Source organism: Dipodomys ordii, unplaced genomic scaffold (genome assembly GCF_000151885.1).
Source record: "Dipodomys ordii isolate 6190 unplaced genomic scaffold, Dord_2.0 Scaffold6, whole genome shotgun sequence".
In the NCBI taxonomy this organism is placed as follows: Eukaryota; Metazoa; Chordata; class Mammalia; order Rodentia; family Heteromyidae; genus Dipodomys; species Dipodomys ordii.
The window spans coordinates 13980121-14003194 of NW_012267222.1; the positions used below are offsets into that span (position 1 = coordinate 13980121).

General features: G+C 48.8%; 1 protein-coding gene across 1 annotated transcript; it reads left to right on the forward strand.

Annotated features, from left to right (window-relative positions):
* The first annotated feature begins 766 nt into the window (after positions 1 to 766).
* Fuca1 (fucosidase, alpha-L- 1, tissue) lies at positions 767 to 20698 on the forward strand. The gene is made up of 8 exons (XM_013034891.1): positions 767 to 1176; positions 2180 to 2314; positions 4116 to 4253; positions 7013 to 7118; positions 9929 to 10129; positions 11397 to 11587; positions 13334 to 13433; positions 20290 to 20698. The coding sequence occupies exons 1-8, from the start codon at positions 803 to 805 to the stop codon at positions 20428 to 20430; spliced, it is 1386 nt and encodes a 461-aa protein (XP_012890345.1). The 5' UTR covers positions 767 to 802; the 3' UTR covers positions 20431 to 20698.
* The last annotated feature ends 2376 nt before the right edge of the window (positions 20699 to 23074 follow it).

Here is a 23074-nt window from a genome sequence, read left to right on the forward strand (position 1 = left end):
ATCCTGCAGTTCAAAGCCAGCCCAGGCAGGAAATGTCTGTGAGACTCTTATCTCCAATGAACTGCCAGAAAACTGGAAAGAGCGCTGTGGCTCAAGTGGTAGAGTGCTAGCCTTGAGCTGAAGAGCTGAGGGACAGCACCCAAGCCCAGTGTTCAGGACCCATGACTGACACACACACACCCAAAAAAAAATAGATTGGCACCCAAAAAACAAACCAAAAAACCCCACTTCTTTTCATTATTTTTGTACCACATATTTCTGCCAGGACCGTTATAATAACCATCCAATCTAATAATCTATTCTGGTATCCTTTCCTCTGATATACATATACATATATATATATATATATATATATATATACATATTTAGACATATATGTACGTCTATGTGTGTGTGAGTATTCTCCTTATGGTTCCAAATGCCCACTAAATAAAACCCATGATCTGGCTTCAGCCTACCCCTGCAGGATTGGTGCAGCAGAGAGAACTAGTCCGGGTTCTCTGCATACTTGAGGACTTCGCGATTTAACCTCACAGTTAAATCCTTGGGGAGGGGTGGGGGGCGGGACTCTTTCAGTCTCCCAGCCACTAAAAGCACAGCGCGGTCAACGCCTTCCTTGCAATTTCTCCATTTGAACGCCAGAGGGCGATGGAGTTAACAGAGCTCGACCGGATTGGCCCGCTCTGACCCGACCCCCTAATTTTCTTTATTAACTTCTGAGCCAATCGTCAGTCGGGTTGGCTGGGGCTCCCTCGCCCGCGCCTGCGCAGTAGGAGGAGATCGTGCAGACGCGGAAGCAGCGATGCGGGAGCCGAAATGCTGGTTGTGTCTGGTGGTCACCGGGCTGGTGCCGGTGGTGGTCTCGGTCAAGTCGACCCTTGCAACTCCGCGCCGGTACACCGCTGACTGGGTGAGCCTGGACACCCGGCCCCTGCCGAGCTGGTTCGATGAAGCCAAGTTCGGGGTGTTCGTGCACTGGGGCGTGTTCTCGGTGCCGGCGTGGGGCAGCGAGTGGTTCTGGTGGCACTGGAAGGGCCAGCCGCAGGCCGGCTACGAGCAGTTCATGCGCCGGTACTACCCGCCCGGCTTCTCCTACGCGGACTTCGGGCCGCAGTTCACCGCGCGCTTCTTCCGCCCGGAGCAGTGGGCCGACCTGTTTGAGGCCTCGGGGGCCAAGTGAGTGTGGGCCCCGGCCCGAGGGGTGGAGGACTTGGTCTCTCCGGCCCGAGGCCACACACGACACACCTACCCGGGCGCTCTGAGTTCGCCTCTTAACGGCTGCACACTTGAACGTGGTTCCCCTGATGAGGAGCCTGTGCGTCAGGTTGATGGGGAGAGGGGGTGTTGCTGAAAAATGAAGAGTTCAGGGCGGCGATCGACATCTGTATATTGAGAGGCCTGAGCTAGGGCTAGACGATGCCTCATGTCTCTTTCCATTTGGACCATGCCTCCAGTCTCTCTCAGATGGACGAGACCCCCGGGATTCTGAACCTGGGGTCTGTAGTCTGGTCCTTGTCCAAGGGTGGAGAAGTGGGAGCACCAGCCCCTTCTCGCTGGATGCTGATGGAAGACTTGCACGAGTTCTTTTCAGCCCTGATGTCTCCAGGATGCAAAGAGAAAGAAAGAAAGGGGTTCTGCGTGGCAGTGGAGTAGGCTGGGGTACAGTGTATTGTGCAGATTCTCCCAACCTTGCCCTTCTCAGGGCCTTGCGCAATAAAGTAGAAATAAAGTCTAGAAAGCTTTGTTTGTACTGAGTTGGCAGGCTGTTGGGGATGTGGGTTCCTCTTTGGAAGAACAGAAAGCTGGGATGTTCCCTGTGTGGGGAGGGAAGTAGGGCTCAGTTTGTTGAGGTCAAGTCAGGCCTGAAGGAGGTCTTGAGGGCTCTGTGTTGTGTGCCAAGAATAACCACTCAGCTTCAAGCATGGGGAAGTGGGAAGGATGGAGTTGGTCAATGGGAGGGAAGGCTAGCACCCTACCACTTGAGCCACAGCTTCAATTCAGGCTTTTTTTTTTTTTTTGGTGGGGTGGGGGGGATGGCGGCTAATTGGAGATAAAGAGTTTCACAGACTTTCCTGCCTGGGCTAGTTTTGAACTGCAATCCTCATATCTCAGCCTCAGGAGTAGCTAGGATTACAGGTGTGATTACAGTGCTAGACCTTTCCTTTGGTTTTGTCCCCAGGTATGTGGTCCTGACGACAAAACATCATGAAGGCTTCACAAACTGGCCAAGTCCCACGTCTTGGAACTGGAACTCAAAGGACGTGGGTCCCCATCGTGATTTGGTTGGTGAGTTAGGAGCAGCTCTCCGGGAGAGGTGCGTGTCTGTGGATGACAGCCCTGCCATCTTGTCAAACCTAGCCACCCAAAGTTCCCATAATTTCTCTGCTCTTGGGTGTTTTCTAAGGTTGCATTTAAGCCAGTGATGAGCAGCTTCTGGTCTTTGGACCAACAGTGCTTAGGACTTAGCAATTTCCATGTGACCCATGGTCTGGTTGGGTGATTACTGGTATAATCACAATACTCCATCTCTAGTGCAAGGCCTTTTCCCCTGTGGGATGGATGCCAGGGACTAGGGTTCATCTTTGTCCTCCTTAGCCATCAATACAGAGTCTTCAGGGTGGGTTTAGAGAATGGTAGATCAAGCTTAGAACTGGGAAGGGCAGTTAAAGCAGAAAAAAAAATCAGGAAGCAAGGCTATGTATGGTACCCCACACTAGTAATCTCAGATAGTTGGGAGGCTGAGATTAGGAGGATCTTGATTTGAGGCCCACCCCAACAAAAAGGCGGTGAAAACCCCAACTCAATAAAAATGCCAGGTGCAGTGCTTTATATCTGTAATTCCAGCTATTCAGGAGCTCATAGGTAAGAGAATGGCCTTACCCTACACACACAAAAAAAAAAAAATCCTGCAAGACTTTGTGTAAAAAATAACTCAGGTTAAAAAAAAAAAAAGGTGGGGATGTGGCTCAAGTGGTGGTAGAGCCTCTGCCTACCAAAGGTCCTGTGTCCAAACCCCAGTACCTGGAAAATGTTGGTTAAGGAAAGGAAGCACATGGCTGCTTCTAATTAATGTTCCCTAACACTCATTATTTAAGAGGAAGTGACTTCCCAAGATTGAAGAGGTAAGTGTCAGAGGCAGAACTGTTTTTTGTGGTCCTGGAGATTGAACCAGGGCCTTGTTGCATGCTGAGCACATGCTCTACCACTGAGCCCTCTACACCTCTAGCCCCAGAGATGGGATTTGAACCTTACACTCTGGGTACATTTGCCTATAAGAAGGGAAAATGGGCTAGGCACTGATGGTTCATGCCTGTGATCAGGAGGCTGAGCTCTGAGCATCACGGTTCAAAGCCAGCTGAGCCAAGAAAGTCCATGAGACTCTTATCTCCAATTCACCACGAGAAAACTGGAAGTGGTGCTGAGTTTCAAAGAGGAAGATCACTAGCCTTGAGCAAAAGGAGCTTAGGGACAGCACCCAAGCCCTGATTTCAAACCCCACAACCTACAAAACAACAACAGAAACCCCCTCTGGGCCCACACGCTGTCCCTTAGCCTTTTCACTCAAGGCTAGCGCTCTACCACTTTGAGCCACAGCCACACTTCCAGTTTTCTGTTGGTTAGTTGGAGATAAGAGTCTTGTGGACTTTCTTGCCTGGCTGGCTTTGAACTGGGATCCTCAGCTCTCAGCCTCCTGAGTAGCTAAGATTACAGGCGTGAGCCACCAGCGCCCAATTTGGACTCAGAGTTTAAGACCCAGTATTTGCAGAAAAAGAAATGGGGGGGAGGGGCATGCAGAAGTAGTGTTTGTGCCATTCCCAGCCTCGTTTGAATTCCCTCCTCCTTTTAATGCCAGTACTGAGGCTTGAACTCAGGGTCTGGAGGTTGCCCCTTTACATTTCTGTTTGGGCTAGTGTTCTACTCCTTGAACTATGTCATACAAAATATAAGAAAGCCAATCTTTCTGCTTAAGCAAGTAAGAATGAATTTAGGAGAATGACTTGGACACACACACACACACACACACACACACACACACACCTCGCAAAATCCCACAGGATCTCACATAGCTGATCGGTTCCTTGAATGATGCCAGTTGCTTCCCTTTCTCTGTTTAGGAACATCCGCTATGGCCTCTATCACTCACTCATGGAATGGTTTCATCCACTGTACATCATTGATAAGAAAAACAGCCTCAAAACCCAGCATTTTGTCAATACAAAGACAATGCCAGAGCTGTACCACCTCGTGAACAGGTAAGCAGCACCAGTGGCTGTGGGCTCATCACTTTTCCCTGTGAAATCTGAGCTTCTTAGAAGTCACTGATTAAAGGGGAGGGAGGCCCAGGCAGGTCTGAAAGAAAAATCTACACAATGCCAAATAAGACAAAATAGTTTCTTTCCTCCTAGCTTTTTTTCTTCTTCTTCCCTCGTGCTGGTATTGCCACTTGGACTCAAGACCTTGTTTCTCACTTCCCTTTTTTGCTCAAGATTGGTGCTTCACCACTTGAGTCACACTTTTGCTTCCAACTTTTTGCTAGTTAATTGAAGATGGGAGTCTCATGCATTTTTCTTCCTAGGCTGGCTTCAAACTGCAGTCCTCAGATCTCAGCTTTCCGAGTAGCAAGGATGACAGGCTGATGCCTGGCTCTTCATATCTTCTGCAGTGTAATCTTAGAGTGAAATTGGAGCCGTCCCACAGAACCCAGGATACTGGTGTCAAACCCTCTCTTCCTAACCAGGCACTGGTGGCTCACGCCTGCAATCCTAGCTATTCAGGAGGCTGAGATCTGAGGAACACAGTTCAAAGCCAGCCTGGGCAGGAAAGTCCGTGAGACTCTGATCTCCAGTAAACCACCAGAAAACTGGAAGTGGTACTGTGGCCCAAATGGTAGAACACTAGCCTTGAGCTGAAGAGCTGAGGGACAACACCCAGGCCCAGAGTTCAAGCCCTACAACCAACAACAACAACAAAAAAAACCCAAACCCTCTTTTCCTGCTGGGTGCTGGTAGTTCAATGCCTGTAATCCTAGCCATTCAGTAGGCTGAGGTCTGAGGATAACGGTTCAAAACCAGCTGGGGCAGGAAAATCTGTGAGACTCTGATCTCCAGTTAACCACCAGAAAACCAGAAGTGGAGCTCTGGTAGAGCGGTAGAGCGCTAGCCTTGAGCAAAAGAGTGCAGGAACTACCCAGGCCCCAAGTTCAAGCTCCATGACCAGCAAATAATTAAAAAAAAAAAAAACTTAAGCAGGGCACCGGTGGCTCTCGGCTATAATCCTAATTACTCAGGAGGCTGAGATCTGAGGATCAGTGTTCAAAGCCAGCCCATGTCAGAACCTTGGAGAAAGCTGTGTGGGCTAAGGGAGCCTGCCTGGAACGCCATGTTGTCATCACAGTGCGGCCCTGAGCCTCAGTTCTCACGCTGTGAAGCAGAATCAGTATCTTCCTGTCAGGGCTGAGAGTGACGAGTGAAGCTGGCTGCGCAGGCTTGCAGAGGAGGGGCGCTGCACAGTCCTTATTCACAAAGTGACCACGGTCTTCACCATGTTCCCTGCTTAGCTCCATTGTCACACTTGGGAGAGCGCCCTCGGGGTAGGGGACCTTTGAAGCTTAGAGGCAGTCATCTTTGCCTGGACCCTCACTTAGAACAATGACAGAAATCTTGCCAGGCATCAGTGGCTCACATCTGTAATCCTGACTACTCAGGAGATGAGATCTGAGGCTCCAGGTAAGTAAGTACATCTGTGAAACCCTCATTTCCAGTTAACCACCAAAAAGCCAGAAGTGGAGATGTGGCTGAAGTGGTAGAACACTAGCCTTGAGTGGGAAGAGCTAAGGCTTGGAGTTCAAGTCCCGGTACTAGCACACACATGTGCGTGCGCGCACACACACACACACACGCACACAAGACTTGCATCAGAGAAATGGTATGGTTGTTGGTGACCAGCAGAGGCCTGGACAGATCAGATATTACTGAAATCCTGGTTCTTTTTTTTTGGGGGGTCTGGTCGTGGGGCATAAACTCTGGGCCTGGGCCCGGGCCCTCAGCTCTTCAGCTCAAGGCTAGCGCTCTACCACTTGAGCCACAGCGCCACTTCCGGCTTTTTTCTTTTTGCTTATGTGGTGCTGAGGAATCGAATCCAGGGCCTCAGGCATGCAAAGCAAGCGCTCTACCACTGAGCCACCTTCCCAGCCCTCTTTTTTCTTATGTGGCCTTGTACAAAGCACCTGATCTTTGTAGATCTTGTTTTTTGTTGTTGTTTTTTGTTTTTTGCCAGTACTGGGGCTTGAACTCAGAGCCTGGGCACTGTCCCTGAGCTGCTTTGACTCAAGGCTAGTGCTCTACCACTTGAGGCACAGCGCCACTTCGAGCTTTTTTCTGTTTTTGTGGTGCTGAGGAATCGAACCCAGGGATTCAGGCATGCTAGGCAAGCACTCTACCACTAAGCCACATTCCCAGCCCTAGGTTTTGTTTTCTCTGTCCCTCCAATGGGATTAGTATGACAAGAGCACTGAGAGCCAATGAGGTCATTGCTATCAAGGGACTATGGCTGCTGGTACACAGCCAGACCAGACTGACTGCATGCGATCACTGCTCAGGGAAGCAGCCTTTCCCAGAGCCTGCTCCTGGCCTCCCTGTGCAGGACAGAGTATTTGTACCAGGTGTGCTCCAATCTAGCGCCTTTATTTCCAGCTGTGTCACCCAAAAAGAGAATAATGGCTGAGTGCCACTGGCTCACACCTGTAATCCTGACTACTCAGGAGGCTGAGACCAGAGGATCGCAGTTCAAAGTCATTGGGGGCAGGAATGACCGTGAGACTCTATCTACAGTTAACCAACAAAAATGCTAGACTGGAGGCAGGGTTCACATGTAGAGTACCAGTCTTGAGCAAAAAAGCTAAGAGAGAACTCAAGACCCTGAATTCAAGCCCCGGTAATGGCATGCACACAAAAAAAGGACTGTACTATAACCATATCTGGGTAATAAACCTCTGCGATTCCCTGTCTTCCAGCTACAGGCCTGATCTGATCTGGTCTGACGGGGACTGGGAATGCCCAGACACTTACTGGAACTCCACAAGTTTTCTTGCCTGGCTCTACAATGACAGTCCCATCAAGGTAGACAATTGCCTAACTTCTCTCTTATTTTTCTGTTGTGGTAAAAGGAAGTATGGCCAGATATTGTAGCACATGCCTGTAATCACAGCTTTGGAACCTGAGGTAGGGGGCTTGTGAGTTCCAAGCCTGGGCCACATAGTGAAACCCTATCAAAATAGTAATACTACTACTACTATTAATACCAATAGCTAAGATGGAGAGGACTACTGCAGAGGACTCCAGAAATCTCAGACAGTAACATCAACACAGTGCAATGGGACCTTTGTCTTCTTTTTTTTTTTTTTTCATTTGTAGGACTTGAACTCAGGGTCTGGGCACTGTCCCTGAGCTCTTGTCCTCAAGGCTAGCACTGTACCACTTTGAGCCACAGCCCCACCTCTGGTTTTCTGGTGGCTAACTGGAGGTAAGAGTCTCCTGGGCTTTCTTGCCACAGCTGATTTTGAACCAAAATCCTCAGCTCTCACCTTTCTTAGTAGCTAGGATTCCAGGCGTGAGCTGCCATCTCCTGGCTTCTTTTTGTCTTTAATTCTGAATTTTCTTGAGTTTATTACCAGTGCTAGAGCTTGAACTCTGGGCCTGAGCGCTGTCCCTCAGCTCTTCAGCTCAAGGTGAGCGCTCTACCACTTGAGCCACAGTGCCACTTCCGGTTTTCTGGTGGTTTATTGGAGATAACAGTTTCACAGACTTTCCTGCCCAGGCTGGCTTTGAACCTCAATCCTCAGATCTCAGCCTCCTGAGTAGCTAGGATTACAGGCGTGAGCCACCGGCGCCTGCCTTCATTTGACTTTTTCACTCAAGGCTGGAGTTCTATTTCTTGATCCACATCTTTATTTTTATTTTTTGTTTTTTTGTTTTGTTTTTTTTTTGGGGGGTCCGGTCATGGGGCATAAACTCTGGGCCTGGGCACTGTCCCTCAGCTCTTCAGCTCAAGGCTAGCGCTCTACCACTTGAGCCACAGCACCACTTCCGGCTTTTTTCGTTTTGCTTCTGTGGTGCTGAGGAATTGAACCCAGGGCCTCAGGCATGCAAGGCAAGCGCTCTACCACTGAGCCACCTTCCCAGCCCCTCTACTTTTTTTTTTTTAATTTAATTTTATTTTATTTGTGAACATACTGTACAGAGGGGTTACAATTGCATGGGCAGGATAATGCGTACATTTCTTACCAAGCATTGCAGCCTCCTCCTTTGTTTACCCTTCCCATCCCTTCCCAGCCTCCCCCCTTCCCCCCCCTCTACTTTTTTTTAAAATAAAAAATATTCAAGTTTTTATTCACCCTGTTAATCCACTGTACATCTTGAATTAAGTTGCAGTGTGCCTTAAATCTTTCAAATTACATTATATGCACATATATAAAGATGTAATTTTATTTGAAAAACAAGATCTTTGGAGGAAGGAGTAATAAATAGAAAATAGTGTATAATGTATTTTAAATATATTATGGAAAGAGCATAATGAAACTGCCACTTCCTAGAATTCATAACTGTTAATAAAATCACTAAAAATTAATAAATAAATAACACACTGCCTTCTAGTATTCTTTAAGAGAGCCATTTCCTAACAAATGGGGCAATGTCATTTTTTTCTGATGGAGGCATAGAATTCCATTGCACATATATATATACCATATTTTCTTGATCCATTAATCTACCGAAGGGCATCTGGGTTGGTTCCATATCTTAGCTATGGTAAATAATGCTATGATAAACATAGTTGTGCTGGTAGCCTTAGTACACTTCTCTAATTCAGGGAGGGGAAGGGAAAAAACAAAATGCTTAAATAGGGATACAGCTTGACCCATTGTAACAATGCACATATCTACTTTTGGTTTTTGCTGGCTTGCTGACTTTTCTTTAATCCCAGCGGCAGTGGAGATGGAGGTAAAAGTTAGACTTGAGGTTTAGGTCCAGCCTGGGCAAAGGTAGCTGAAAGAGCCTCGTGTCAAACCAGCAAAATAGGGCTGGGAAGGTGGCTCAGTGGTAGAGTGCTTGCCTCATATGCATGAATTCCTGGGTTCAATTCCTCAGCACCACATAAGCAGAAAAAGCCAGAAGGGGCACTGTGGCTCAAGTGGCAGAGTGCTAGTCTTAATCTGAAGAGCTGAGGGACAGGGCCCCTCAGAGTTCAGGCCCCACAACTGAAAAAAAAAACAAAAAACAAACAAAAAAAACCAGCAAAATAATTTAAAGAAGAAGAAGAATCCATGTGTCATGGCTTCTGCCTGTATGCCTGGTTACTTAGAAAGGCAGAGTTTGGCCAGACACCAGTGGCTCAAACCTATAATCCTAGCTACCTCAGGAAGCTGAGATCTGAGGATCATGGTTCAAAGCCAGCCCAACCAGGAAAGTCTGTGAGACTCTTCAGTTAGTCACAGAAAAGGCTAGAAGTGGCTCTGTGGCTCTCATGGTAGCCTTGAGCAAAAAAAAGGAGCTCAGGGACAGCCCTCAGGTCCAGAGTTCAAGCCCCAGGTTCAGCAAAAGAAAGAAAGGAAAGAAGGAAAGAAATTCTGAGCTCAGGCAAGTGCCTCTTCATGTCTTGTCTCCTGAATGTGTTTTCGGTCCCAGATGCCCTGTACCACAGCTTCTCCCAGCCCCAACAGTAGTGTTTTTTACTGGCAGCCTTGGTGTCTTCCCACTAGAGGGCAGTAGCACTCTGTGTGACAGCCTGAGAGGTCTATAGACTGCCAGGCCTCCCCTCCTGAGCACAACTGGTTGGAAAACAACTGCCGTGGATAGATTTGCTTTGCTTGTTTCTAGTCTGGCTGCCCTGTGGAGCTACTGCACCACAGTGACCCCACTCTTCCCTCCTTTAGGATGAGGTGGTGGTGAATGACAGATGGGGCCAGGGCTGCTCCTGCAATCATGGTGGATACTTCAACTGTCAAGATAAGTACAAGCCCGAGAAGTTGCCAGATCACAAGTGGGAGATGTGTACAAGCATCGACAGAAAGTCCTGGGGTTACCGATGTGACATGCTCCTGTCTGACATCTTACCCGCCTTTGAGATCATTAAGGTAAGCACCCCCATGTTAGGTTGGTTGGTTGGTTGGTCTCTCTTTGTTTCAGTGCTGGGGATTGAACAGGGACCTTGTGCAGGCAGGCTGGGCAGGTGCTCTGCCTCTGGTCACACTGTCAGCCCTATTAACACTAGTGTGGCAGGTAATAGATCTGAGAGTTTCTGTCATTAAAATTTGTTGATGGCTGGGCGCTGGTGGCTCACGCCTGTAATCCTAGCTACTCAGGAAGCTAAGATCTGAGGATCGAGGTTCAAAGCCAGCCCAGCCCAGGCAGGAAAGTCTGTGAGACTCATCTCCAACAAAATCCTCAGAAAACCAGAAGTGGTGTTATGGTTCAAGTGGTAGAGTACTAGTATTGAGCTGAAGAGCTGAGGGACAGCATCCAGGCCCAGAGTTCAAGCCCCACAACCATAAAAAAAATTTTTTTGCTGATGAAGCCTGGTGCCAGTGGCTCATACCTATAATCCTAGCTACTCAGGAGGCTGAGATCTAAGAATCATGGCTTGAAGCCAGCCCCAGGTAGGAAAGTCCGTGAGACTCATCTTCAATTAACCAACAAAAAAAGCTAGAAGTCATACCTTAACAATAAAATTGTATATTTTTCAAAGCCGAAAATGGAGCTGTGGCTCAAATGGTAGAGCACCAACCTTGAAGAAAAAGCCAAGCAAGTGCACCCTGAGTTTAAGCCCTAATACCAGCCAAAAAAGGTGGGGGAAGGGCTGGGAAGGTGGCTCAGTGGTAGAGCGCTTGCCTTGCATGCATGAGGGCCTGGGTTCAATTCCTCAGTACCACATAAGCAAAAAGAAAAAAGCCAGAAGTGGCGTTGTAGCTCAAGTGGTAGATTGCTAGCCTTGAGCAGAATAGCTGAGGGACAGCACCCAGGCCCAGAGTTCAGGCCCCACGACCGGACCCAAAAAAAAAAAAAAGGTGGTGGTGGGGTAAGGCCTGCACCAGTGACTAATGCCTGTAATCCTAGCTACCCAGGAAGCTGAGATCTGAGGGTAGCATTCAAAGTTAGCCAGGGCAGGAAAGTCCATGAGACTCTCATCTCCAGTTAATCACAGAAAAAAGTGGAGCTAGGGCTCAAGTGGTAGAGTACTAGGGTTGAGCAAAAGGAACTCAGGGACAGCGCCCAGGCCCAGAGTTCAAGGCCCTGGACTGGCAAAAAAAAAAAAAAGGGTTGGGGAAGGGCTGGAAGACTGTGACCTCGGTTTTCTTTCCCACATCTGCCACAGCTTGACGTGCCTTGTTTCTCCCTGTGTAGGAACTGGTTAAGACAGTAAGCTTGGGAGGCAACTACCTGCTCAACATCGGACCCACTCGTGACGGACTGATTGACCCTATCTTCCAAGAAAGGCTTCTGACTATTGGCAAGTGGCTGAATGTCAGTGGTGAGGCCATCTACTCCACCAGACCATGGAGGGTCCAAATGGAGAAGGACAAGAGGACTGTGTGGTGAGCTCTGAGGCCCCTGCTGACCTCCCCGGGCCTCCTTGACTTCCTTTGTCCTGCTTCTCAGCCAGGCCTGGAAAATTCAATGGCTGCTCTCTTGCTATCAACTTGGTGTCCCCTTTGGGTGTGTTTTAGGACACCTGAATTGAGAGGCGGGTATTGGGGCTGCAAAGCATTTTCTCCTACCCGGCGGGAAATGCTGCTAGTTGATGCTTCTATAGCATCAGCAAAGGGCAGCCACCTGTTCTAAGCCCTTCCCTTTGGCCTTGGACTTCTGGTTATGTGATCTTAGGCCTCAGCTTTGTTCAACTACAGAATAGGATGGTATACTGTGTAGAGTTGTTTTGATGATGAGAGAATGTAACACCAACTGTTCAGAAAGTATCCAAAACTGGTGAATGACCATGTTACACCAAGCAGCTCGGTCTTGGCTCAGGGAAACACATGTATCCCTTAGGACTGGACACAGCTGACTCATTGCCTATAATCCTAGCTACTCAGGAGGCTGAGATTCAAGGATGGAGACTCTTTATCTCCAGTCAACCAGCAAAAAGCCAGAAGTGGTAGAGTCACAGCCTTGATCAGGAAAAGCCAAATGAGAGTTCAGTGGGTCTGAGTTCAAGCCCCAGTGCCAGCTTAAAACAAAAAGCCTTAGCTGAATGGCTACTTGTGGTTTTTCATTCTCTTTCTCAGAAACAGTAAAATCCGAGGACAACTTTGTCTTCTTGTCTATTGTCCCTTAATCAAGGGAAATTGTCTCTCCTGCTATTCTCAGGTTCTAAAGATGTGAACAATAAGGAAATGGCTGTCGTGATAACAGTGAGAGAACTACGGACTGGGAAGGTGGCTCAGTGGTAGAGCGCTTGCCTTGCATGCCTGAGGCCCTGGGTTCGATTCCTCAGCACCACATAAGCAAAAAGAAAAAAAGCCGGAAGTGGCACTGTGGCTCAAGTGGTAGAGTGCTAGCCTTGAGCTGAAGAGCTGCGGGACAGCGCCCAGGCCCAGAGTTCAGGCCCCACGACCGGACCCAAAAAAAAAAAAAAAAAACAGTGAGAGAACTAGCACAAGAGTCAGTGTGTTGTTTTTATTGTTTGACTTGATCAGCCAGGCCTGGCCCTGGGCTCATGTGATGCTCCTGCCACCGCCTCCCCAGTAGCTATAACTAATGTGTGCTGCTACACCCAGCAAGAGTTGAAAGGAAATGTATGCCATGTGTGGTGACACATACTTGCATTCCCAGCACTTCGGAGGCTGAGGCAGGAGGACTGAGAGTTGGAGGCCAGCCTAGGTTATACAAGACCACCTTCTGTAATTAGAAAATCTATACCCTGTGAGAGGAAAAATAGGAGCTACATGGGAGGTTGTCACTTGGTGATTTCCTTTGGCTTTTTCCCTGCACATATGGTGTTCTACCACATAAGCCACACCTGTACCTCCTCCCTGGCATTTTATGGGTTAATTGAAGTTAACAGATTTTTCTACCCAGGCTGGCTTTGAACTGTGATGCCCAGATCTCAGCATCCTGGGTAACTAGGATTACAGGCATGAGCCCCCATGGCCTGGCTGATCTCAGATTTTTACAGGCCACTTCCAGCCTCCAGACTAAATTAGGTTGAGGTTATGATGTTTCCTAGAAGCAATGACAGACCACAGAGCTTGGATTTAGTAGGTGATTGAAGGGGAAAGTCTAAGATTGTGTTCAGGGAAACAAGCCAGGGATCTTAGACAATGATATTTCTCTGTTGCCAGGTATACCTCCAAAGGAACAACTGTTTATGCCATTTTTATGCATTGGCCAGAACATGGAATCTTGAAGATTAAATCCCCCAAAACTACTGAAAGTACAAAGGTAAGGAGCCTCAATTATTCCTTTTTTGCTTTTCTTTCCTTTCTTCCTTCCTTCCTCTTTCTTTTTTTCTTCCTTTCCTTTTTTCTTTTCTTTTCCTTCCTTCCCTTTCCCTCCCTCCTTCCTCTCTTCCCTCCCTCTCCCCTTCTCTCTCCCCCTCCCTCTCTCCCTCCCTCCCTCAATGCCTGCCTGCCTGCCTGCCTGCCTTCCTTTCTTCCTCCTTCCTTCCTTCCTTTCCTTCCTTCCTTCCTCTTTCTTTTTTTCTTCCTTTCCTTTTTTCTTTTCTTTTCCTTCCCTCCCTTCCTCCCTTTCCCTCCCTCCTTCCTCTCTTCCCTCCCTCTCCCCTTCTCTCTCCCCCTCCCTCTCCCCTCCCTCTCTCCCTCCCTCCCTCAATGCCTGCCTGCCTGCCTTCCTGCCTTCCTTCCTTTCTTCCTCCTTCCTTCCTTCCTTCCTTCCTTCCTTCCGTGCCAGTCCTGGGGCTTGGGCCTAGGTACTGTCCCTGAGCTTTTTTGCTCATGGCTAGCACTCTACCACTTGAGCCACCACATCTCCACTTCCATCTTTCTGGTGGCTCATTACAGAGTCTCATGAACTTTCCTGCCTGGTCCTAGCTTCAAACCGAGGTCCTCCTGAGTAGCTGGGATTATTGGTATGAGGAACTAGTGCCTAGCTTTTCTTTCTTTCTTTGTCTCTTTCTCTCTTTCTTTCCTATTAGGACTTAAACTCAGGATTTCAGCCACACTACTTCATTTTTTTTTAATTTTTAATATTTTATTTGATCCAATGAACAACATGCCACATTTGTCATTTGAACAATTTGTAAGTGAAATTTGAAATAATTGATATTCTCACTATTGCTGTTCAGTAACTGTGTATGTTATTCTGTATTGCATTCCTGCACTTCTTTGTGTATGTTTTTCCACTGTAGGATACCCACATTTGTTCTGTTAATATTACTTCTTTTTCCCAAACTGTCAACTTTAATAACATTTTCTTTTTCAGTTTGTACTGTTTTTTTCACTTCAGTGTCCTGTTGTAGTATATTAAGATACAAACAAGAAAATTCAGTGTTGCTAGCCACAGTGTGATTTTTTTTTTTTTTTTTTGGTCCGGACATGGGGCCTGAACTCTGGGCCTAAATGCTGTCCCTCAGCTCTTCAGCTCAAGGCTAGCGCTCTACCACTTGAGCCACAGCACCAGTTTTTTTCTTTTTTGCTTATGTGGTGCTGAGGAATAGAACCCAGGGCCTCATGCATGCAAGGCAAGCACTCTACCGCCGAGCCACCTTCCCAGCCCACACTGATTTTTTTAACGCATGAATGCACCAACATATAATGTGAAATAATGAAATAATTCATTTAAGGAAAAATAAATTTTTTCCTTAAAAAGTATAAAGAATTGTGAAAACGACTCCATAAATTAGCATAATAATATAATGAGTTTGCTAATATGGAAGTCATTCATGAAATATCACTAATATGTTAATCGAAAACTCTACCTTTACTCCCTATCTTCCTTTGTAAAGACTTTACTCTGTAATAACTGTAAGGTCCGCTCCTGGATGGCGAGCAGACTCTACCCTCCTTGCAGCAACTGGCACACCTTCTTACTGGGCTACTTCTTTTTAACATTTAGAACAGCACCACGCACGTGGTATTCAGGTAAGGGGTAGGTTTCTTCATCGTTCTGGCTGGCACCAGGCCATCTTTTCCCTCCATGCGGCGGGGAAAGGCCTGGGAAAGAATGCTGGGAGAGCTGGGAAAGAGAGAGACCTGGAAAAGAAAGAGAGCCTCTGGGCCTGGGCTAGGCTTTATCGAGCGTATGGGTGCGGAAAGGTTTGGCCACATCAAATTCAGATGTGACCTCAGCAGATGCAGGTGTGACCTCTTCCTGGTTTGCCAGTTGCCTAGGTAACGCAGGTACTGGGTGGAGACTTTGCTGTGAGGAGGGTGGAGTCTGCATGCCATCCAGGAGCGGACCCTACAATAACCATCCATCACGTGGGCCCTATTCCCTTGCTACCAGTGGACTATTAGATGTCCCTAGTATTTGGGCCACTTCCCAGCAGCCCCTGTCTTTTATGGCTTGTAGTTAGCCTTCCTGCCAAGCCTGCAATCTCTTGGTGGTGCTGGATATTGGGCCTCAGTGGCAGGATCTGTTCTGTGGTAACGTTCCCCTGGGAGCATGGCACCTCAGCCTCTCCCTGGGCAGGCTCCATGTTGTCTTCAAGTTGCACCTCTTTAGAACCCTGCTGCCCCTCCATAACTTCCACCTTCATGGAGCCCAACAGGTCTGAGGTGTTTGCAGCAGGGGTCTGCACAGCTTCTAGTGGCTTTTTCTGGCACTCTGTGCCTTCGCCTGCAAGGCGCAACAACAGCTTCTGCAGCTCCTTCTTCTTCTCCCTCTTCTCCTGGGACAGCTGATTGACACACTCATCTTTCTCCTGATACGGCTCATCCAGGATTTCCATCTGGTCTTTATAGCCAACTAGGGACTCTTCAATGGCGCTGATCTGTTTTGACAGCTGGCTGCACCGATGGTGAAGGTCATCCACTTGATTCCGGGAGTCCACCTGGTCGGACAGGGCAGGTCATGGATGAAGCAGATTTTCAGCTGCTTCTTGGGCACCTGTGTGTCCTTCCTGTCCACAGACACGCCATGGTTCCAGTTCTTGGGGAGGAGGGCCTGTTGCTCCAGCTTTCTCTGGTACTGGGCTGCCAGGCTGGCCAGACACCCGCAGCGGGCCTGCTGCTCCTGCAGCTGCTGGCTAAGCTTCGCTTTCCTTGATTCAGCGGTGCATAGTATTTGTAGGTAAAAATTCCACATGACGTGTGGGACAGTCACATCAGGGGGAGTCGCCTCCTCACCCTTCTCTTTGCTCACTCCTTCACCTTTCCTAGGGAGAGCCAGGAAGCTCAGCTGGGCCCGCAGCTGCTCATTCTCCTGTCTTCTCGCTTCCAGGCACTTCAGTGTGTCCTGTAAGTTTTGAGAGACCATCTGGTCCTCCATCTTGCTCTGTACCTGCTCCTGCTCTAGCTGCTCCAGCAGCTGGACCTGCCTCAGCAGGTGCTGCTGCAGGGCCTCCTTCTCTGAGCTCAGCTGCTGATTGGAGGCCAGGTGCTGTTCACAGGTAGCTCTGAGCTCCTGAGCTGGGCCAGGGACTGGTCATGCAGCTCCTGCAGATTCTGAGCTGCTTGGCTCTTGAACTCAGCCATCTCTTTCCATTCTTCTAACTTCTCCTCTTGCTGGTCCAGCTTCTCCTGCAGATGCTTCTTCACCTGCTGCTCTGCGTGCAGGATGCTGGCGAGCTCCTCCTTCTCACCGCTCAGCCTGTGGAAGGAAGGCATCCTGCAGCTGGAGCAGCTGGTCTTTCAGCTCTCGATTCTGCACAAGGGTGCATCTCATGGACTCATGTTCCTTTTCCATTTTCTTGAGGATCTTGTGCCGATCCTCGACATGCTGATCCCATTCCTCAGCCCTCTTCTCCAGTATCTACAGCCGCTGCTGCTGCTCCAGGATCTGGAGACCGAGGCTCTGGTTTTCCTGTATCTGGATGTGAAGTTCTTCCTCCAGGTTCTTGAGCTCCTTCTGCATCTGGTGGGCCTCCGCCTGCAGCTGCTGCTCAGCCTGAGATGGTTCTGCAGGGGGCTGCGGGGGCGGCAGCTCTGCCAGCTGCTTTCTCAGCTCCACCAGGTTGGTCTCTAGGTCCAACACCTGCCTCACCCCTTGCTCTTTCTCCTCTCTCAGTCGGCTCATCTGCTCTAATAGCTGCTGGACCTTCTCCTTCCCCCTGGAGCTCTCCACCCTCAGGTCCTCTGCAAAGGTGTCTCTCTCCAACTTTAATGTTGTCACCAACTCTCTCATATTGTCAATTTGTCTTTCTGATGCCGCCCGCTCCTCCAGTGCTTGTTGTAACTCGTGAATTTTGATCTTCCAGTCGGCCTTCTGTGTCAGGAGCACTTCGAGCCTCTCCTGCAGCTCGGTGTTCACTTCTTCCAGGTCATCATACATTCTGATCTTCTGTAGCTGCAGCTTCACATTATTCAGGTCTTTAATGAGTTCTATGGTGTTCTTGTTGGTCTCTCTCTCTGTGGTGGAGACTGCAGACAGTGCCATCTCTAGCTCTGCCACCCGCTCTGTGCAGCCTGCAGGCGGCTGGTGAGACCTCCTTGCTCCTCGTCGGCCACTTGCTGCATGTGGGCCAGTGCAGATTGGAAATGGAATTTTTCTGAAGCCAAGTTCTGTATTGATAACTTGCGGAGCTCCAGCTCTGTTTTCGGTGCTTCCTGCACACAGGCCATCTTCTCGTTGATCCTGCAGGTCTTTCTTTTCTTGCTTCAGTGGTTGGAGCTCACTGCAGAGCTGCTGGTTTTGTGTTCAGCTGGAGTCCAAGGCAAGCACCAGGTGTTGCTAGCGCCTTTCAAAGTCCTCAGTGTTATTGGGACCAGAAACACTTCTGACCCTGGCTGCTCTAACTGTTCCTAATGGAGGGGGAAGTTCAGGGTCAACATGGTCTTTAGCTGGACCCTCAGTTGAACTGCAGTCCCCAGTGGTGTTTGTCTTGGGGTTCCCTCCCTTTTTAATTTTCTTCGTGTTCTTGGATTCTACAGGCTCATCAGGACAATTCCTCTGCTGGTATTCTTGCAAGAGCTTCTTTCCTGCAGCTAATTTTTTTTTGCTTTGTTAGTTCAGACATCCCAGCCCTGGGACGTGGAGGGTGGGGGGACCACATTCCCAGGCTCTCTGAAATCACCTCTGTTCTCCCAATCACCACTAATGACGTCTACTTCCTACTGTAACTCCAACATCACCTCAACTCGGTCACTCACCACTCCACACCTCTACCTCCCTCGACTGCTGGTAGTGGTGTGAGCAATGGAGGGGATACCAGTGCTACTAGGTAGCATGGAATGTAAGCATGGCCTCAAGTCTTGTATCCCATTGGTCTGAGAAACATGGAAAAATAGGGGGCGTGGCCAGAACATCATGATCCAGGCAGAATGTGTGGAGTCACCATGAGAGCTGTTCCTGCAGCCCCTCTCCCATACAACCCTGTCCACTTTGACTGAGGGAAGGTGGGACCTGCTCTAGCTGGATAGGTGCAGTTTTACAAGTCACCTTTCCTGGCTTCCACATAACTGTGGTCACCAGAGGTTCCACCCGGCTTCCAACTGCCCTCCACAAAGTGGCATCAAGAAACACAACTATCTGTGCACGTCCAAGGTCTTGAGGTTTTCATTCCATGCAGAAGTAGCTCTATTGTTCTGACCATATTTACTTACACTTGTATTCTGATCAGGGAGCCACTGGGGTTCATGATGGCCTTGATATAACCTGCTCTTCCAGTCGCTCTGAGACTGGAGGGTGCAGGGACATCACAGGACAGCCGGGGTCCAGGGCTCCTCTCCATGAAGATTGGCCATGCTGCATGCAGCACATCTAGGCCATGCATAGCCATAGCGCAGAACTTGTTCTGCACACTTTGGCAGATGATCTTAAAGGATCCAGAAACAAAATCACGGGAGGAATGCCGCTCCAGACTAAAGTCAGCTGCATCCACATGATGTGTTTTTGGTTTTTGGTTTTTTTGGTTGGTCGTAGGGCCTAAACTCTGGGCCTGGGCGCTGTCCCTCAGCTCTTCAGCTCAAGGCTAGCGCTCTACCACTTGAGCCACAGTGCCACTTCTGGCTTTTTCTGCTTATGTGGTACTGAGGAATCCAACCCAGGGCCTAAGCAAGCAAAGCAAACACTCTACCACTGAGCCATCTTCCCAGCCCAAAATATTTCTTATATGAAAGATTTTTTTTTTTTGGTGGGTCGTGGGGCTTGAACTCTGGGCTTGTATGCTGTCCTGCGCTCTTCAGCTCAAGGCGAGTGCTCTACTGCTTGAGCCACAGCGCCACTCCACATGATGTGTAATGTGTCCAGAGTCAGGTTCTGGGGCAGCTCTCTGCCACTCCAGAGCCCTTGGACATCTTCCAGTGTAAAATCCACTCTGGTTGTGGTGTATATACCTGTAATTCCATTATGCAGGAGGTGGAGGCAGGAGAATCATGAATTCAAAACAAGCCTGAGTTTCATAGCAAGTTCAAGGCCAACCTGGGCTACAGACTCTCAGACTGGGCATGTGGTGGCAAGGCCCACACATTTTTGCTGCTGTGCCATTTGCTGGCTAGACTCACCACTCTCCTCGCTCCGATGCATAATACACATCCAGCTTTTTGTTTTGTTTTTTGTTTTTCTGTGCTGTTCCTGGGGCTTGAATTCAGGGCCTGTGCACTATCCCTGAACTTTTTTGCTCAAGGATGACACTGTACTGCTTGAGCCATAGCTCCATTATCTGCTTTTTGGTAGTTAATTGGATTCTCATGAACTTTCCTCCTCAGGCTGGCTTTGAACTGTGGATCCTCAGATCTCAGCCTCCTGAGTGGTTAGGATGACAGGCATGAGCCACAGGCACCTGGCAGATGTAAAGTGTTTCTGAAGAAATTAACAGGCCAGGCTGGGGATGTGGCTTAGTGGTAGAATGCTTGCCTAGCGTACATGAAGCCCTGGGTTCAATTCCTCAGTACCATATACACAGAAAAAGCCAGAAGTGGCGCTGTGGCTCAAGTGGTAGATTGCTAGCCTTGAGCAAAAGAAGCTCAGGGACAGTGCCCAGGCCCAGCATTGGCAAAAAGAAAAGAAAAAAGAAAGGCCTTCCCTCCTCCTTCCTGCCTTCCTCAGGCCCCTCCCACATCCCTGCCCCGTTACACCCTCCTCTCTCCCTGTCTGAAACCCTGCTTCCCTCCATGGTCAGATCAGAGTGTATGCTCCTGGATGCTTTACTGAGTTTTCCACTGCTTTTTCTTTTCTGCAGATAATGATGCTGGGAATGCATGGCAATCTGAAATGGTCCAAAGACTCCAAAGACAGTCTCCTCATCACTCTACCCTCACTGCCCCCCTCGGGTCTCCCAGTGAAGTTTGCTTGGACGGTGAAGATGACCAATGTGAAGTGATTGTTGGAGTACCAGGCAGGACCAGGGGCCCCTGATAACTGGGCACTGCTTTGAGTTTCTCTTGTAGTGCCATCTTTGAATAAAGTTAACTTCTCTTCCCCACCCATAGGGGGATCTTCCCACACATTTTAATCAAAGAATGGAATACAGTCTGTTGATCACTAAGGCATGGGAGAGCTGAGATCCAGGTGTGGAGGCGTGGCCCAGGTGGTCGAGCATTCGCCCACCACTACAGCCTTACAAAGAAATAATAAATGAATAAAAATTTGTTAAGTCTCAGATCCATTGCAAAAGAAGGGACAAACCAGGTAAGCTAGTTTGTTCCCTCCTACATGGGATTTTCTACGAGGAAGTCCCCTTCATCACCCATAAAGAATGCATCCTTCACCCTGCTGCTGTGACAAGACATGGAACAGTTTTGATGGCTCAACCACATGCTTTTTGTTTATTTTGGGGGGTACTTGGGTCCAGAGGTTTGAGCTCAGTACTTCACTCTTGCTTGGCAGGATCTGGCATGACCCCAGTTTTGGGTTTGTTTTTTTTTTTGTTGGATGTGGGGCTTGAACTCTGGGCCTGGGCACTGTCCTTGAGCTCTACAGCTCAAGGCAATTGCTCTGCCACTTCAACAATAGCACCACTTCTGGTTTTCTGGTGGTTAATTGAAGATAAGAGTCTCATGGACTTTCCTGCCTGGACTGGCTTTGAACTGCAACCCTCAGATCTCAGCTTTCTGAGTAGATAGGATTACAGGCGTGAGCCACCAGCTCCCCCTTCTATTTTCAGGGCCTTGGTGCTGACCTCTTTTTTGCTCAGAGCTGATGCTCTTATCACTTGAGCCACGGTTCTACTTCCAGTTTTTTGGTGATTAATTGAAGTAGAATCTCGTAGACTTTCCTTCCCAGGCTGGCTTTGAACCTTGATTCTCAAGTTCTTAGCCTCCTGTGTAGCTAGGTTTACAGATATGAGCCACTGGTGTCTGGCTGCTTTGGGTTTTTTTGGTTGTTTTGTTGTTGTTGTTGTTTTGTTTTTTTGTCAGTTGTGGGGCTTGAACTCTGGGCCTGAGCACTGTCCCTCAGCTCTTCAGCTCAAGGCTAGCGCTCTACCACTTAAGCTACAGCGCCACTTCCAGTTTTCTGGTGGTTTATTGGAGATCAGAGTCTCACGGACTTTCCTGCCCAGGCTGGCTTTGAACCGAGATCTTCAGATCTCAGCCTCCTGAGTAGCTAGGATTACAGGTGTGAGCCACCAGAACCCAGCTTGCTTTGGTTATTTTTTTTGTTTTTTGTTTGTTTGTTTTTGTCGGCCATGGGGCTTGAACTCTGGGCCTGGGTGCTGTCCCTCAGCTCTTCAGCTCAAGGCTAGCACTCTACCACTTGAGCTACTGCGCCACTTCCGGTTTTCAGGTGGTTTATTGGAGATAGGAGTCTCACGGTCTCTCCTGCCCGGGCTGGCTTTGAACCTCTATCCTCAGATCTCAGCCTTCAGAATAGCTAGTATTACAGGCGTGAGCCACCAGCACCCGGCTGGTTATTTTTGAGGTAGCAAAAGTACAACCTAGCCGTGCGCCGGTGGCTCATGTCCGTAATCCTAGCTACTCAGGAAGCTGAGATCTGAGGATCGTGGTTAAAAGCCAGCCCGAGCAGAAATATCTGTGAGACTCTTACCGCCAATAAACCACTAGAAAACCCGAAGTGGCACTGTGGCTCAAGCGGTAGAATGCTCGCCTTGAGCTGAAGAGAGTAGGGACAGCGCCCAAGCCTAGAGTTCAAGCCCCACAACCTGCTGTTGTACTTTTGCCCAGGATGACCTGTATCTTAATCTTCTACTTAAGCTTCTTCCTATAGCTGGTATGGCAGACACTTGCCAACATGCTCATCTCTTTCTTTTCTTTCTTTCTTTCTTCTTTTTTTTTTTGTCGGTCACGGAGCTTGAACTCTGGGCCTGAGCACTGTCCCTCAGCTCTTCAGCTGAAGGCTAGCACTCAACCAATTGAGCCACAAAAGTCTCACGGGGCTGGGAAGGTGGCTCAGTGGTAGAGCACTTGCCTTGCATGCCTGAGGCCCTGGGTTCGATTCCTCAGCACCACATAAGCAAAAAGAAAAAAGCCAGAAGTGGTGCTGTGGCTCCAGTGGTAGAGTGCTAGCCTTGAGCTGAAGAGCTGAGGGACAGCGCCCAGGCCCAGAGTTCAGGCCCCACGACCGGAACCAAGAAAAAAAAAAAAAGTCTCACGGAATTTCCTGCCTGAGCTGGCTTTGAACCACAATCCTCAGATCTCAGCCTCTTGAGTAGCTAGGATTATAGGCATGAGCCACCTGCACCTGGCTACAACTTTTTCTGTTGAGTTTTTCAAGCATTGGGGGGAGGGAGGAAGCTGGTTTGGCCTGAAACTGCTGTTTTGCCCATCTCCACCTCCTGAGTAGGATGACAGGAGTGAGCCCCCACCATCTGGCCTCTCTTTTTGAGACAGGATCTTGCTACATAGCTACATAGCCCAAGCTGTCCCCAAGCCAATCTTCCTACCTCAGACTCCTGGGTGCTGGGATTATAGGTGTGCCTTTTTACCTTACCTGGCCTTTTCCATCTTTCTAATAGAGTGTTTTATGGGCATTTCTGTTTGCAGCCCACTATTTGAGTGACCCTCCTG

What these genes read in the sequence shown, in the direction of transcription:
- Fuca1 (XM_013034891.1), top strand. Translation starts at nt 803, where the DNA reads ATGCGGGAGCCGAAATGCTGGTTGTGTCTGGTGGTCACCGGGCTGGTG. An exon ending in GGAGCAGCTCTCCGGGAGAG is followed by an intron (nt 2,315 to 4,115) that starts GTGCGTGTCTGT and finishes TTCTCTGTTTAG; the next exon opens with GAACATCCGCTATGGCCTCT. An exon ending in CCGCCTTTGAGATCATTAAG is followed by an intron (nt 10,130 to 11,396) that starts GTAAGCACCCCC and finishes CTCCCTGTGTAG; the next exon opens with GAACTGGTTAAGACAGTAAG.